Raw genomic sequence first — 18,196 nt, 5'->3', positions numbered from 1 at the left:
TTTTTTTACCACATGAAGTGAAGTAACTCAGGGAGATTCAGTTCAAGCAGAAAATCATTTTAGAAACACACCTTGGATTCTTGCAAGTTTAATTAATGTCAGCTAAGAGCCAGCAGGCAGGAAGGATTCAGTACCTGAGGGCTGTGGTGGCTCTGGGAGGAGACGAGAGGACAGAGATGGTCTGGGAGCGCTGCTCACCGAAGCCCTGGCTTTTACTGGGAGACATCTGAAGAGGAGCGAGACAAGTCTAAGATTATAAAATGACTTTGTGGAGCAGAGAGTAATTCATTCGTGCATGAGTGTTTCCTCACTGTGCTTCCGGTGAAGGTGACGGGCGGAGACTGCCAGGAGATGCTGAAGCTGGAGCTGTTGGTGGGAGTGAAGCTGGTGGAGGCCGAGCTGGTTGAGTTGCTGCCGTTTGACGGGATTGACACTGGAGCCGTGGCCTGAGGTCAAAGGTCAAAGGGGACGGTTTTATGAACCCAGAAGATCTGGTATTAAATTCACGCACTTTCATTTCTTTCTTTTCATTCAATCAGCGTTTCAAATGAAATGATTTCAAACATTATACAGGGTTAAAAGAAAACCTGAAAACCTTTGTCTCATTTCAATGAAAGGCAAGTCAAAAGCTCAGACAAAATAATGTTCATCCAAATCAAAACAAGCCAAATAAATAGATCGACTTGTTTTTCAGTGAAAGTTTCTGCATTATTGTCATTGCAGACTTTAGGGATCTCCACTTGTAAACACTGTGATTGAATACCAGTAACTAAGGCTTTCTCGTAGAATATTTAGCCACTCACACACACACACCCTCTATCATAATTGATGTGAATGGTTAAAATTGATGGATTGTTTCACTTTTTCAGCTACAATTACTTCTTCAGACGTGCTGCTGTGTTGATTAACCCCAACCTTAGCACAGCGGCTAGCTGTAAGCACAGTGGCTAACTGTTAGCACAGATGCTAACAGGAGCCAGGGACCACCTGTTGCAGTGTTTTTAAAACTCTGGCATAAAATCAGTACAAGCAGTGTGTATGTGGCAACTGTGCAGCATGAGGCGTGTGTCATGGTGTGTATACGAATACGAGAGAGTGCACTGATACTTTATGTTTATGTTGACGGGTGTATTGATCTTATTCTCGGTGCATCAGTGTGCGTTTATGTTCGTGTACATGCACACATTTCCTCCGCTTCCTGCTGACCTGGTAGGCGTGGTCCGTGTGGATGAGGTAGAGTGCGCTGGGCGCCGAACGGCTGAGCGGGGTGCTGCCACCAGCGTGAGGCTCCTTGGTGTCAGAGGACTGCGGAGATCTGTTGGAGTCGGCCAGCTGGTTGAGAGACGGGAGAGGAGAGGGGGGTGGAGGAGGGGCGGAGAGGAGGGACGGGGACACGGGGGACAGGCTGCTCAGCCCGTCGGCCACCGAGTCCGTGTTGAGCTTGATCTCCGTGTAGTAGAAGTCCTCCTCGCCGTCGCTACAGTCTGAGTCACAGTTACGCCTGAAGACAGAGAGAAGTCAGTGAGTCAGTCTGACGTGAAAGAGAACATTTAAAAGATAATGGAGGGATAAACAAGAGACCACAGCTCAGATCTCTGTCCATCAATAAGAGGACGATGATGTCTCACTGTTTAGTGTTTTTGAAGGTTTTAATAAAAGACTGTGAATGTGGGCTTTCCAGATGAGATCTACCCCACACAGAAACATACAAAAAACAAACACTGTAAGAAACAAAACAAAACAAAAATAGAAATATGAGTTATTTCAAAAACTTTCTGTGGTCCGCTCTTTTCACTTAATAAGAGAAAAGGATCATGAGAGGTCTCTATGAAGAGTTTATTGTTAAGGATCTCAATATCAAGTCAACTGAACGATCCCCCAGCCTTACTGTATGTACAGTGTAAAGAAATCGCTGAGAAAGATTTCACGTGACGTCTGCCCATGTCCCCAGTAATATCTATCCACCCGAACAACGAAACACAATTATCTGCAGCTAATCTGTGAGCCGGCAGACCGGCCTCAGCTCGACTGAATCAACGTCACACAGAATAAATGATTCATCTGATATCATTGTTCTCTGCCTGGCTCAGAATGTGGATTCTTCATTATCTGTGTACTGCATCCAATGAAGAGGTCAGAGAGGAAGTAGACTAGTTGTGTGTGTGTGTGTGTGTGTGTGTGTGTGTGTGTGTGGTTCCCTCACCCCAGGTGGATGGTGCGGATGTGTCTCTGGATGCCAGCAGCCGTGCTCAACACCTTGCCACAGTTCTTCCACAGGCACTTGAACATCACCTTCATGGAGTTCTGCAGGAGACACACGAGAGGAGAGCAGCTGCAGTCAGAGGAGCTCAGACGTGGCTTCATGCCGACGATATGTGTGAAGACTAAAGTGCACAGCTACGTCCTCCAGCGCATGGTAGAAGAAAGCAAACTGGACACTGACTTTACTGTAATTGACATTGAATGAAATCGTTCTCCTCTCACATGTATCTAAGTGCTGAGTGAGGCTGCATCACAGTAAATGGATCTACTTTTAATTACACCACTGGTGGCTTACTGCTGTATTGTTTTTCATTGAGAAGAAAGCCCCCTGAACCGCCCGCCCGCTCGCCCTGAGCCTTTTGTAAATGCTCCTACAAGCCTGTCCATCAAACTATTGTTGAGGGGGCTGAATTCATTTTGATTAAGTGTTATTATTTTTTTTAAATTTTCTTCTCCGTCAGAATTGTATGCACACACACACACACACAATCACCCGTCCCCCGTGCATTGTTTTGTGTTTGGGTAACAAAAGGTTCTGTTCTGTGTTTCGGGGTGTGTGTGTGTGTGTGTGTGTGTTTTCTTTATAGAAGCATTTCACAGTTAATTAAACGGTGAGCTCTAAATGCCATTGTCTTGCCAAGAGGAGTAAGTAGATCATTTCATGTGAAACCTCTGCATCCAGCATAAAGCGTGTTGTGTTTCGTGTCAGTCAACTGTATTATGACGCTTTTCATTATTTATTTATTTTGTCGACTTTATCCCATTTTTAATTCTTCACGCGTAACATTCTGTTCTTTTTTTCCTCTTTGTGATAAGTCCCTAATTAAAACGGAGCGGACGTGGAGCCAACCCAAGTCCTTATCGATTTTTCAAGGATAAACAAAGCCGACAGGATCTTTATGTTTGTTGTTGCAGGCATTGAAATCATTACTGCTGTTGTGGGGCAGAAGCATGAGGAGTAATTATGAAGGGCGGATGCCTGGGAAGGACACATGCATGCACAGGGCAGAGGGAGAAAACACTGTTGAATTTTAGGGGAAAAAAAGGAAGAGAAGGGATGGATGGATGGATGGAAGACGCTGAGAGCGAACACCAAACTCGCGAGAAGGAGCGCTGATAAGGAGAGGGGGAGAGATATAGAGAGTAGGAGAGGCGGCGAAGATTTATACATCTGAAAAAATAATGAGAGTGACACGGAGCTGTGGATGTGATGGAGCTGTCACTGTGTCGAAAAATGAGAGAGTCTGTGTGTTGAATTTAAAACATCTGGACAACAAAGACTTGACTACCACTGGAGGGCTTGGCGTCCTTTACTGTCCTGTCCTGTCTTATTCCCCCCTCCCCCACCCCGCCCATCAGTCAGCACGGGTCCAAACCACATCCATAACCTGATTGCTTAATATCACAGAGGGAAATCCTCGAGCTGCATCAGACAGCACGGCAGCTCAAACCTGTTTCTTATTGACCGCAATAGAAAGAAATGACCACCTTTATATTTCTGCTTGGACTGTTATGAACCTGCTTGAGCGCACAAAGTCCTCATTATTAACCCCCCCCCCCCCCCCCCCCCCCAAAAAAAAACCCCAAAAACAAAACACAAACAAACAAACAAAACAAACATGACATGATCTATCTATCTATCTATCTATCTTTCATTGTTTTGAAAGCTAATCTTAACGACCGTCTATTGCATAAAAAAAAATAAAAAAAACATTTCCCACTCAACATCGGCTTCCTACACACACTGAATGATAAATCAAGCTGCATTATTGAAACTCTTGAACTAAATGTTAAAAAAGACATGTGAGTTAATAGACGAGCAGGAGAATTAACATTTAAACATGTCTGCTCGTAATAAAACGTCTGATGGGACCATAAAGAAGTAATGCTTTTTCAAATGTATTCATTCACTGAGCAAAAAGTGAACGACTTCTTACTTACACTTCATGTAAGGCATGCCCTGTTCGGTTTGATTATTTATAAGTACGGCTGCATACCACCACCTACTGATAAGACTGTGCAGTGAGTTCAATCTTAATTTCTCGTGCACGTTTTCACAGATTTTTTAATTAAATAGGAATATTGACAGACATTCTGATTTTTCCGGGTGGATGCTGTTGTTGAATTTTTCAAAGCCTTTTCTGACAAATCTCGACGGTTTGCAGGCTGATGTAAATGATTAAATTCTTCTGTGTTCAGACTTGTGAAAAGACACAGGAGGTATTCAAAAGGAATCACTCCGTTTTTAATCAGCAGAGGAGGTGGGCTGTGTCTGTTTCACCGTCTACAAGATGATGATGGATTGAGCCGTTTGAGAAAGTAGGAAAACTACAGATTAAAGTTTCTGGTGTTAGTTTGAAATTCTTAAAATTCTCTTTTGGGATGGCTTATTTATTTTTTTCTCTCCTAGAAATGCTTTTAACTCGAAGTAGTTTTCAGTGCGCCTGACTCTTCTCACTTCAGGAGGTGGTTGACAGTATTCACCTTGCGCTTGCGAGGGATGGGCTCATCAAAGAGCAGGCTGCTGCCGTCTTGATCTTCAAGGCTGGGGTCTTCAGGTCCGGCGGGGCCAGGACCCACACCCCCTAGACTGGGCACACGGAAGGGCTTGAAGCTGTCAGCAGAGAGGGGCGGGGATGGGGTAGAAGGGTTGGACTGGTCACTGGGGGCAGACCAGCTCCAGTAGCCCCCAGAGGAGCTGTTGCTGGAGGGTGTGAAGGGGCCAGCGGAGCCGTTCTCCTTCCATGATCCGCTCTCTGAGAAGATAGAGAGGAGCAGTGAGCGAGGAGGCGCAGGGGGAAAGAGGTGAGAAATGAAGTTATAGCACAAAAAAAAACAAACAAAATATTTTTTGAAGGATAATCATCGACGATACAACACAGCAAAGCGAGTGTTCCTGTTAGTAAAAAGGATATCAACACATTAAATTAACATCAGACAACTCTATTTGCACTTCACACAAAAGAACCTCCCGGCGTAACTGTCGACGGTGACACGAGAAAATAAAAGGTTACTTTCTTGTGCTGACATTCCACGGAGACACTTCCAAGGTCTTGTTTTGTCGGATCAAAGAAGTGTTTCTTTTGAATGTGAGCTACAAAAGAGATTTCACTTTGTGAAGGTTGAAGCTTGGGAAAACTTGGGAGCTAATAGAAGTCTGTGTGAAAACAGTACGTGCACTTCTATAGTTTTGTGTGTGTGTGTGTGTGTGTGCGTATGTCAGAGAAAATAGGAGTCAAGCGCAGACCTTGTTTGTTTTGGCTGCTTGATGGCTCATTATTCCACCTTGCATATTTTTTTTATTTGTTTTGAAGATGAACCTTTTAATGCCTTTATTGGAGAGAGGACAGCGGTAAAAGAAATCAGAGGGGGGGGGGGGGGGGAATCTGAGTCTGATCTGGGCATCCTGCCTCGAGGACAGCCTCTATTCATGTGGGGCACAAACTAACCACGAGGCCCACTGGCGGATGTGATGCATCAACTGTAGTAAGGTGCTCTGAAGTGAGTTTAATTTCTCGGGCAATGATATCAAGTTAGGATTTTAAAAGATTGGAAAAACACCTTTAAGGTCAGTCCATGGCATGACACCAGCTTCACTACCATCTCAAAGTGATGTAGTGCATGACTACCTCCTGTGTGTACTCGTGTAAATGCACATTATGTGATCTTCAAGATGTGTGCATGGGCATGACACATCTATGACTTCATTAAGCTATAACTGTGCGGTTGGTATTTAAAAGCCACTTTGTGCAGGATGTATGTGATGTACATTTCCTGTCCCAGCTCGTGCGTCTGCGATAACACGTGCGTGTTGGCTGCACGTCTGCTCGGTTGGATGTGAAGTCGGCCGGTTGGTGCAGCTGACTTTAAGGGGTTGCATGTGACAGCAGTTATGGGGCACTTTGGATTTCTGCCACCGTGACGAGCGGCACGGATCCAGGCTCTTTGTGTGGCTTCTTCTTCTTTTTTTTTTTTTCTTTTTCTCTGGGTTTGCAGAAGTCACCGATGAGAGAATCCTAAAGCACAGCAGGTGGCGGTAATTTATCAACCTCAGCTTCCACATGCATTCACAAGATAACAGCTGTGAGGGAATGAAAAGTTACTGTAAAGTAGAACATACCAATTATAGGCTAAATCTGTGAAGCCTTTGTTTACATAAAAAGTTGCTTCATAAAAGAACTGATGGAGAACTTTAAAGGGAATTAAGGGCTATTTATTCAATCCTGCTTGGGGTTTCGAGGGATGTTACAGCCTTAGTGTTTCTCGCAGATAGATATCCCTGATGCTTATGTTGTCTTATTTCATTTGATAGTTTGTTATTAATTAATTTCTAACAGTTTGACTTTTTTAAAACTCTTTTAATAATGTGATTCATTGTAGTCGTTTGTGTTCTTCTTTTCTGACTGGTTGTTCCCATTCTGGATATAAAGCTAATTAAACAGGCCTCTTCTCTGTCTGTTTTTAAACCACATCTTAAAACCCATCTCTTCTCCCTGGCCTTTGACACCGAGTAAGTAATGTTGATTTTATTTATTTTATTTCTTTTACAGATTAACATGAGTCATGCATTTTATGCCTTTTTTAACTTATTTTGATAATTTATTGTACAGCACTTTGGTCAGCTGTGGCTGTTCTAAAGTTGTAAATAAAGTTGGATTGGAGGAGACTAAAATGAATTAACGCTCATCAAAGCAAGGAGGTTTTTTTTTTTACATTTTTAAGCACGCCTCTTGATTAGTTGTGCGTCTCACCGTTGACTTTGACAGGTGGACTCCTGACCAGCGGGCTGGTGGAGAGACTTGTCAGCACCATGGCGGCCGTCACCTTGTCCATGTCCACTTCCTCCTCCGAGCGTCTGTTAAAAAAAAAAAAAAAAAAAACACAGAGGAGAGATACTTAACGATGAAATACTCAAATACACATTATATTCTGCGATATTCATATTCTCACTGAAACACACAACAGTTCTCACACCGCGCACATTTTATAGGAGTCAGATTTTAAGACTAAATCAGGCGTCTGGTGCAACAAATCCACACAAGCTGCTAACTGTTTCCATGTCCTCTGGAGTGGACTGACGCAATTACCCAGACACTGCTTGAAAAATAAACAGCCAGCAGCTGAAATGTGGCGCTAAGAAATAAAATGAATGAATACAAAACGAAACTCGACTGATGAGGGACTATTTAATCCCTAAAGCCTGTATAGTCAACATAAGCTCTGTGCTGTTAAGTACACACACTAGCCAATCCATGTGATAGACTAACACCACCACACACCCACGCACAGTATCCGTCTCTTTCTAATTGACACACAGTGAAGCAGCGGACAGGTATCTTTATCCTCCTGCATGTATTCCTCAGGGTGATCAAAGAGATGTCAATAGCTTTAATACTGACGGTAACTCTGTTGCAGGCTCACTATATCTGCTACAAATACTAGTGTGTGTGTGTGTGTGTGTGTGTGTGTGAGATTGGGTGTGTGTTCTGATCCTGGGACAGACACTTTGATGGTGTGCAGAAGCCAAGTGATCAAAGTCGATTCTATCACAATGATGAAATCTTCCACCGCCCCTGAAAAACACCAACAACAGTCATCTCAAAGTTTTCACAGGCGCTGTTCTGAAGGTTTCCATTGCATCTTTATTTTGAACACATCCATACAAGAAGAGGCGAGAAACAGTTAGAATCAACAAACCATGTCTTACATACTCTATGTGCACACTCAGCAGCGGTTATCATGGCGTATTTCGATGACATGCTTAAAGGTCATGACTAAGTCAGAGAAAGAGTGGCGTAAGGTTCGGAGTGGGTGCGATGAAAACAAAAGTCATGACTTCACTGCCTCTTCAACTGGGGCGACACTTTACCTCCCATCAGCATATGACCTAAAGCTCACTGTCCAAGCCAAAGAAACGAGGGACAGGTTTGAAAGGTTTTGATCTGGACGTGTGACCCGACCGACCGACTGTGACTCCTGAGGTTGAAATCACTTCAGGGCACAGATCACGACGCTTTACAAAAAGGAAGGAGGTCCCATAAAACGAAGTGAAGACTGACAGAGACGTGTTCAAGAGAACCAAAGGTTTTCCACAGGGTCCTTTTCTTAGTAAATATGTCTGTAGTAAAGAAAAACATGATGGACATACATGCGTCTCTGTGACTGAACTAAAGGCTTTAGATGGTGCTGTTGACTGTGTGCAGCTGTCTGTTTCTCCACATAGAGGCAGCAGGCCTGTTTTTTAGAGGGGGGGGGGGGGGCGGTTTGTGTGAGCAGCTACAAGAAACAAAAAGAGTAAAAGGGGATTTCCAGAGCTCTTTTTTTCTTTTTTTTTTGAACCAATACAGACAGACTACTGATTTATTTTGGGATGCATCGCTTTCACAAAGAGGAATCTGAGCAGTAGTACTCATTGATAAAATCGTGTGGTTTAATGGTTACAGAAGCGTGAACTTTTCAGGCAGTTTTATTCTTACTTTAATTTATCTTCATGAGTCAAGACCTCAATTTGAGGTCTATAGAAAGTGAAAGTTCTGTTCACTTGTTTTTTGTTTGCCTTTACATAGATAGGAGCGCTAAAGAGAGACATGAAGAGGAGAGAGTGGGGGATGACATGCAGCGAAGGGCCAAAGTTGGATTCAAACCCACAGTGGCTGCGACGAGGACTATAGCCTCTATACATGGAGGCACACATGGGTCATAACCACGACGCTACTGGCAAAAAAAAAAAGGAAGAGAGGAGAGAGTGAGCTAACAAAGAAAGAGCCTGAGCATCCATTAGCTGATCCGTTTAATTTACGACCCTTTCCTCTGTTGAATATGATGTCATTATAGCCTCCACATAAATCAAGAAACAGCACCGCTTTCACCCATAACCCCTCAGCCTGTGTCGCTGTAAAACCACTTCCTGGTCACCTTGGGACGCCGGCATGCGACTGTAGATATATATCTCCATGGAAACAGTGACAGACAATAATTACTGGGTGCTTTGTCTATCGTGAAATATGAAAGAGTAAATCTCAGAAAAACACATTAGGAAGGCCTGATAATTACGAAGTGATGTATGAGCGGGAGAAAAGCAGAGAGTGAAGACGGGAATTTCCCAAATCACATTTGCCATTAGAGGTTTTATCAAACTAAGTTTTCTCGTGCAAGTTCTTATTACAGCTTTAATTAACACACAGCACGAGTGTGTGTGTGTGTGTGTGTGTTAAAAAAGTATGATACATGTGACACAGACTTGCTGGGATGGCTAATGGACTAGTAAGTGAATTCTGATAAATGAGTTTCATATGTGAGTGTGTTTCTGAATATGTCGGTGTGTGTGCGTGTATTTATGTTTTAATTTTCTGCACTTAATTGCAATAAAACAGCCTCTCGATATATCTGACCCCTGAGGCTTCCCAAAAGCAACAATATCATGCATGTAAAGCGAGAAAGTGAAGCGCTCGATAACTTATGCAAATTATGTGAAATAAATATCTGTCATTTTATTTTCCGGACGGCTGTTCATAAAGGGGGAACGAGTTTCTCTTCAGAGGCGGAACAAACACATGTCTATAGATGCTGTTCAAGTTGTTTATATGTCACAGACTGCCATGTTGTTGTTGTTGTTGTTGTTTTCAGTGACATGAAACAAGGCCGTTAGATTCTGTTCAGGTAGCGTCACCCTGCCTCATAAATGATCTGTAATAGATGACAACCGCTCCTAACAGAAAATGAGTATCCTGCGTTTATTTGAAATTCAAAATAAAGAAAGCGGAGCAGGAATTCTAAAGCTTCAATGTATTGTTAATGACAAAGCTGATTAATTTGCATTTTTATTAAAGGAATTGTTCTCTTTTTTCCCCGTAAAATGTCAGGAGTCTGAGAGAATAACTTAAAACAACTTCACTGAGCTGTTCAGAAGTACGTCAAAGGGAGTGTGATGACATTACATCACATCAGAAAAGAACGTATAACCAATGGAAGCAGGACTTCTTCTACAGTGCTTCACTTTACATAAAGGAGTGAATGGACTGATGTGTGAAAGGCCTTCATGTTCACTGTGTGTGATGGGGTCAGACCTGATGAACCTTGTATGCTGATGCAATATGTAAACTGGATTTAAAGAGTCAATTTGACTCCACACTGAAGAACTTTAGCTCAAGTTAGCATGAAAAACAGAGGAGGCAGTGGTTGATCAAGTCATGAACACACGTTGAAGAGAGAAATTCAAAACTGAATTAGTTTCTGTTCGAATCCTCGATGTGCTGGGATGAATCCCTGTGAGAGTGTGAAGAGACAAGCAAAACAACAGCTCCCTCTTCAGGGGTTCTGATGAGGTTGGAGGAGGAACATGGATGTGTGCCAATGTGCTCTGTGTGTGTGTGTGTGTGTGTGTGTTTGTGCTTAATGGTGTACTTCCCTGGACAGATGTGCCAACTCCTGATTCAAGTTTAACAAAAGGCCTGCATGGGAACAAGACAGGAGGGGCTTGTGTGTGTGTGTGTGTGTGTGTGTGTGTGTGTGTGTGTGTGTGTGTGTGTGTGTGTGTGTGTGTGTGTGTGTGTGTGTGTGTGTGTGTGTGTGTCATATCAGACCAAGTCTCCAGCACTGTGGGGGACGGGCAGTGTCCAGTTTCAAGCTAAGCACTGGGAAGGGAGAAGAACAAAAACAGGGCATTAAGTTACTGCGGCCATCTTTGTTTGGCAGGTAGCTGTGATGTCATAAAATGTTGGCCTGACTTTTATTTTTCATCACTTTTAAAAAAAATGTTTTTATTAACTTAAAATCAGAACACAGTTCTCAATTAGCACTGATTAAGTGACACATTTCCACAAGTTAAATACTCCAACCTTAAAAGCTTCTAAATAGAATTAGAATAAATCCAAAGATGTTTCTCGTCCATATCTCTGAATGATGCCCACTCGGGGTGGGGATTATGGGGGAGTCCAGTGTACTGCTGTGTTTGTGTGGTTAACAGTGCTGGCTGTACACACGGTGGAAACAAATTAACTAAAGATGAAACTGCCAGATATCTTGGGCTCCTTAGTGTGGAACAACATTAGCCTAGAGACACACACACACACACACACACACACACACACACACACACACAGACACACAGACACACAGACACACACACACACACACACACACACAGAAAGCCAATGAGGGATAACTGAAGCCCAGAGTCAAAGAAGTTCAAAAGTTCAGACTTATCACAGGTTGTTTTGTCGTGCATACAGCAGGCTGCAATACACTAACTGAAAATTTGTCAGATATTTCACAGACTCCCCCTCAAAACTAGTTCAGACTAAATGGGCCAAGGACGGACATCACACTATCGCGTTGCAGGTTTAGTGTGTGTGTCACCCAACAGCTATCAGTCACTTTTAATGGGAGCAGCTGAAATGGTTTGGTGGGTTACAGGAATTTCCCTGAAACAAAGACCAGCGCTGCCGAGCACACCCGTGCCTCCCACACTCCTCTGTCTCAGCTCCGTCCTCTTCCTCCCTTCGCTCCTGCTGGACTCACTCAAAAACTCTCGGCCTCGCTCGCTCGCTCTCTCTCTCTCCCTCCCACACTTGAAAAGTATTTGACTCTCTGTTGACACAAAGTAAAGCAAGTGAGGAGGACGGACAGCAACATGGATTCTGTCTCTGAGTTTATGTACATCTATGTGCGTGTGTGTGTGTGGGCCTGTATCTGTTTGATACTGAGCATTTCAGGGAGGTCTACTCGTTTATTACAGCCGCTGGACTATGACGCTTATTTCCTCCTCAATAATCTCCTAGAAATCAGCAAACTCCTCCTCTACCATGGTCTTATCTCATCTCCTTCTCTGTGTCTCCAACACACCCACACACACACACAATATCAAAAGCACAAAAGGAATCTGCATATGACACAGGGTAACATGCGTGAAGGACAAAGCTTCTGATTGGCAGATGTGTGTAAAGGAACACACACACACACACATTCCCTCTGTATATCCCTCTGACATGCATGTGTGCATCATGCAGCCTCCGGAGACGATAAAGATCCTCTTCGAAAACACTATTTCAATAAGCCGCACATACAGCATTGTGCTGCCTATTCCATTTCCTGTGACCTGTATTGTTGTAGCTGCTCTACACATTAGGAGTGTGTTGTGATGTCTGGGCCCACACCGATCACACACACATGAGGGTGTACGTATGTGCGGTTTAGACAGGTGCTGTCAACAACCTGAGAGCGAAGTGATAAACTCGACTTGGCTGAGTTGGTTGAGTTTGGAAAAGCCGTCTTCATACCTTGAGAATACTTTGTATAGAAACTGGCATCTGTTGGTCTACACGGCTGGCATATATTCAACCACTAGATTCATTTTGGGGCGCAAATCCCCCGGAGAAAAAGGCCCCCAGACATTTATTTTTTTATGAGCTCTCCCCCTGTTTTTTATGCTGCCGCTCCGAGCGCTCAAGTAGACGCTGGCGCTCTTTTTCCCAAACGTGTAACCTTCTCCAGATAGAAAACGCGAGGTGGACACGAGGCCTCACAGTTCTGGTTAAGGGAGGTTTCTTTCACTCGGTTGGTTCAACAACTGTTAACAGACGTTAGCAAAAGATGACACCATTAAGATTTTACTTTTACAGTTGAATCATTGCATTTCATTAAAAATCATACATTCTGATAGAGAGGAACATGTTTACAACTTTGAGATCCGTGCTTGGGTAGAAAAATTCAGAATGCTCAGACGACGAGTCCTCTCGACTTCGATCCTTTCTCGAGTTTTTATTGAGTGAACGCCTGGAGGTCAGTTCTGATTTGTTAAATATTCAAACACACTGTAAACAACATGGATTTGTTTATATTTCAGCTGTTGGACTGTTCGTCAGCACACTTAAATAGTCTTCAAATCCATGTAATGATTTATAGTAAGTTTAAAGTTTATGGCCAATTATTATTACAACAGACTTTGATATAAATTTTAAGGGACTTAAACATGTTGTTGATTAAAGAGCTCGTTTAAATGACGACGTTAGCCTGAGAGATTTAAAAAACAAACATTTTCCCACAAAGTCGGATTGATTTTTTTTCAGCATTACTAAAATGCACATCTGCTCTGAAAGCCTCTCTCACACACACACACACACACACACACACACGTAAATCAAAGGTAGTCATCTTCTTAGCCATAACAACATATGCACTGGCCGGACAGCCAGCTCCTTCAAATAGGAGCCACACACACACACACACACACACACACACACACACACACACACACACACACACACACACACACACACACACACACACACACACACACACACACACACACACACACACACACACACACACACACACACACACACACACACACACACACACACACACACACACACACACACACACACACACACACACACACACACACACACACACACACACACTGCTTGAGCTCTTGGAGGAGAACTCTTTACATTGAACTTTAACCCAGATCTGTGCAACTCACGGATGAAAAAAAACCATCCCCTATGCTAAGAGACGTGGACTTACCCTCACTGAAATGTGATACATTGAGGATACTTCCCAACATAAATATATCCAACAAAAGATGTTTCTTAAATAACATATCGGGCAGTAGGACTGAAAGGCACCAGAAACAGAAACAAATCAAACTCCTGAACGGAGAATCCCTCAAACCAAACGTGAAACATACTTTGTTTTTAGAACTCGACATCAAAACAAGTTTTTTTTAAGGTTGAATTCCCAGCGCACGCAGACTTTAAAATACCATGACCTGAATTTCTGTGCCTCTGTTCTTTTTATGTCGAGCCATGAATACGTCCACATACCACACAAACCTTTCTCAAACTTCCACTTGAATCGTTTTCAGTGTTGGACACGTGTATAAAAGAAGTTTATGTTGATTGACAGCATTGTGGAAATGACAAGAAGAAGTCCTGAAGTTTCAGCTGATAACATGTAAAAGAATGATTTTTCTCTGAGTGCCTGAATGATCCGCCATCATCTTTATTTTTGACTTGTCATAAATACTGAAGACTGTGGCTGCTAACTTCTCTCTTCCTCTCTTCTGCATAAAGGCCGCTTCGTCAGACTCCCAAGCTTCCTGTGTTGTCGAGCTGCAAGAATTGACTTTCATTATTGCGGTGAGGGTGATGAAGACATCATTATGAGTGGTTGCTGACTTTCAAAGCTTTCCAGATCAAAGGCGTAAAGCAGCGCTGTGTTCACAAGATTGCTTTGTGCGATTAATATCAATCAAACCCAGAGAACACCGAGGGTTGAGAAAGAAAAAAAACAAGGCAATGGGAGATTTTCTTTAATAAACGATCAAGAGGAAGAGTGGGTTTTTTTCCCCCTGAGGGTAATGTATGTAACAGGTTATGAATCTTTCCTTTTTTTTGTCTGATTTTTGAACAATCCAACTTTCGACCTGTTTACCACTTCATCATGGTTCTTAAAGCCAACAAGCTCCACATAATGCTGTGTTCAGGGAGTCTCATTGAAAGTATAGGGCATGTAAGGTATAGAACCGAGTAGATGATTAAGTCATTAAGACGCTCATTATTAATATCATTGCTGAAAGCCAACACGCGCTTAATCATCTGCATTTGCTAGCAGCTAATTAGCACGTTTTAGCTGTTCACCTCTCTCTCTCTCTCTTTTCCTGTCTTCAAACACACTTGGGTAAAAGATACAGAGCTATACAGAGAAAGCGTTTCTACGCATTAATAAGCAGCAGTACGTGCAGTTGGAAACAGACACACAGTGTGTTTGCAAGTTCCCCTTTTTTAAACAACAGACGCACACTTGTCAGTGGTGTCCTCTGGTGAGAGCAGAAAACGGGGCGTGGCGTACGTTCAGACTCTCTCTGTGTGTAATACCTTCATGTGTTTGAGCTTGGCTTTAAAGAAGAAAAAAAGAGCTGGACTATGCTTACCAACATGAGAACTGTATAAAAGAGTCTCAAGGTGTGTGTGTTCTGTTTATGTAGAAAAAGAGCTGCAGGGTAGAGACCCCGGTCTCCAGTGAGTGAATGTGTGGGTGTCAGGTTGATGTATATAAGTCCTGATTTCCTCACATTTCACACCCATTAAAAAAAGGAGTTAACCCCTTGAGCGACATATATACGCTCTCTCCACTGAACTCTACCTTTATATATGCTGTTTGATTGACACACACACACACACTGAAGTGGTGTGCCCTAGATTTGCGCTATAGGTTGGGGTTCTTGCACACATCCTACCCTTTGGGCCTGGGGTAAACACACTCACACACACTCACACACACACACACACACACACACACACTTGGTGTTTTTGCCCCAGTTTTAAGGTATAGGTTGGCCGCCCCACTTATGTACCAGCCTCTGGCCCTGACACACTCACACACAAGTGTGGTACAAATACACACACACACCACTAACTGTGATCCCTTAAATCCAACAGAACAGTAGTAGGGTGGAGTCAGGATGCAGACACAGGCTTTCCTCCATTCAGCAGGTTGCACTTTGTTACATTAAGGTCTGAAGTGTCTGTGAAAGTAAAGAATCCAGATGTATCAGTCTTGTCACAAAGATTATGTTTAGGCATAAGCCTGTTTTTTTTTTTGATTCATTCTTCAAATTGATCCTTTCTTGTCTTCTGAGCTCATCTCTGACTGTACCACTGTCGCATCTCTGCTGGCTTTTCTTCAGAGCAGCGAAAAAAAAAAAAAAAAAAAAAAAGATACGACAAAACATGAACAGCTGACACGATCCTTTCTCCTCTTGTAGCTAATTTAAAATGGTCCCAGCGACCTCAAAAAAGCTGCGATTCTGTTTGTGACTTGAACTTTTGAACTCGGGTAACACGTGACCTCATGTCAGGAAGCTGCGTCTGACGCGGCGTCCACGACCCCCAGTCCTTAAATCTCTTCATTCAGCTGCACCAAAGACACAAGTGAACTGATTGTGATATAAACATAAACTGAGTCCAGTATGTTTATTTAGACCTTTATGAATACTGATTAGATTAAAACATGAAGGGATTATCAATATGGCCACCAACCTAGAGGTTTTATAAAAACTGATCTTCCTCGTGTGGATTGTGATTCTGACAATGCAAAGACATCATGCGGCTGTCTTTAATAAACAACTACCGGTACATAAAAATAATTATCAAGGCAAATTCCAGCGTGCTCAGCTGTGATCTCAACAGCGCTCTTCTGTTGTCCTGCTCTATCAATAAATAGGTTTCATATCAATCTCTGTCTTTTATCTTCTGAAAAGAAGACGCTTGAGAAATGGAAAGGACGACGAAAACAGTTCAAAGCGGGACGTCAACGATGACCCAAACGTGAAATGATCGAGCCGAAAACCCTGAGGTCGGACTCCAGAAATAGATGCTGCTTAATCTAAAGATAACAGTGGGGGTAATAGGTGTAATGATGGAGACGCACTTCGAATGCAAAACATGATGATGAGGGAGATGGAAAGAGAAAGAGGGGTAGGAGCTGGGACGAGGGATACAACACACACACACACACACACACACACGCACACACACACACACACACAAACACGCCGAGTGATGGGCTTTCCCTGAATTGATGTTGCTGTATGCCCTAATGAGCAGAGGGAATACACAGGATCTCTCTGCTCCAAGCTACTCAGTTGGCCTCATGTGACTGCTCGTGTGTGTGTGTGCGTGTGTGTGTGTGCGAGTTAATGTGTTTGAGATGTGAGATGTTTATGTTTTGTATGCAAGTACCAACGTGAATGGATGCCTGAACGCAGGCCGGGCGAGTGTGAGTGTATATGAGTGTTTGTGTATGAGAGAGAGAGAGAAAGAGAGAGAGAGAGAGAGAGAAAGAGAGAGAGAGAGAGAGAGAAAGAGAGAGAGTCAGCGTGAGCAGCGAGGGGGTCGCCCAGTGACGCGAACAAAGGCAGCAGCTATGAGAGTCGTGACGACCTTTCCACTGTCTGGCTGGTTCATACAGCCCTCCCTCCTCATTCTTCATCATCTCTTTCCTTCTCTCTCTCTCTCTCCTCCTCTTCAGCCGCCTATCTCCACCCTCCACGTCCATTCGTCCCTGTTGTTGCATCAACAAGAGTGTCGCTCATATGATGCGGCACTGGAGTAAACAAAAAAAGGAAGTGGCTGGAGAGGAATGGAGAGTGCGAGCTGTGTGTCAGACACGGAGCAAATGAAGAGCCTGAGAGTGTGGAGCCGGGGGAGAGAAAACATCAGAGGATGTTTTTTTTCCTCTCTCCTGTGTCTGTGTCATGAACTCCGGTGGTAAAGCAATTCAAGTGCTTGTCTCTGGAAAATGTACCCAGAACCATCTTTGATATAATTCCCTCAACAATACCAAGAAGTTACCATGAACACAGGCGCCCATTAAAACAGTATATTGTGTGTAATTAATAATTTAAATTTGAGCTGAAAGTGTGTTAATGGTCATCTATAAACTATTTTTTTCCCTTCCTCCTAAACGCAGAATTCATTTGGAACTAATTGAAGAACATATCTGCGGTGGCTAATGACCGAGCTAACCAAGAGCAGGTTCATTAAATGTCACCCAGGCCTGAGTCTAAGTGATCAACATTTATCTAAGGTCTCCTATGTCCATCTGTGTTTCCATCTTCTGACCACATCGCCCCCCCCCGACCCCTCATCAGCGTCGTGTCTGTTTGTGTGAGTTCATTAGTGTTTAGTGGACGGTCCAGTGGTGATAATGGGGGTCGTAAGATCAGCAGATCAGGTAGCTTCGAAATGATCCTTTCTCTTCAGCTGCCCTCTGGGCACACACACACACACGCACACACGCACACAACCTGCCAATAAGTGTCATAAACCACACTGACATAAACACACACAAACAGCCTTTTATCACCACTGACTTTGATTATAAACACTCTGCCTGTAACCACAGCACACGCACACACACACACACAGCT

At 43.3% G+C, this 18,196-nt stretch overlaps 1 protein-coding gene across 2 annotated transcripts in view; it reads right to left on the bottom strand.

The window, feature by feature from the left end:
• znf704 (zinc finger protein 704) overlaps nt 1–18,196 on the bottom strand; it is a 40,288-nt gene that overhangs the window by 2,386 nt on the left and 19,706 nt on the right. For both annotated transcript variants that reach the window (XM_079367697.1, XM_079367696.1), the window contains exons 3-8: nt 7,014–7,117; nt 4,747–5,018; nt 2,204–2,304; nt 1,207–1,501; nt 312–446; nt 135–226 (exon numbers count right to left, since the gene is read on the bottom strand). In XM_079367697.1, coding sequence (XP_079223823.1) covers nt 135–226; nt 312–446; nt 1,207–1,501; nt 2,204–2,304; nt 4,747–5,018; nt 7,014–7,117 — 999 coding nt within the window. The remainder of the gene's footprint in view (nt 1–134; nt 227–311; nt 447–1,206; nt 1,502–2,203; nt 2,305–4,746; nt 5,019–7,013; nt 7,118–18,196) is intronic.

The sequence above is a fragment of the Symphodus melops genome (genome assembly GCF_947650265.1).
Source record: "Symphodus melops genome assembly, chromosome: 18".
NCBI classification, from domain to species: Eukaryota; Metazoa; Chordata; class Actinopteri; order Labriformes; family Labridae; genus Symphodus; species Symphodus melops.
Note: the sequence above shows the minus strand (reverse complement) of the source record. Positions and strands in the feature narration are given on the sequence as shown.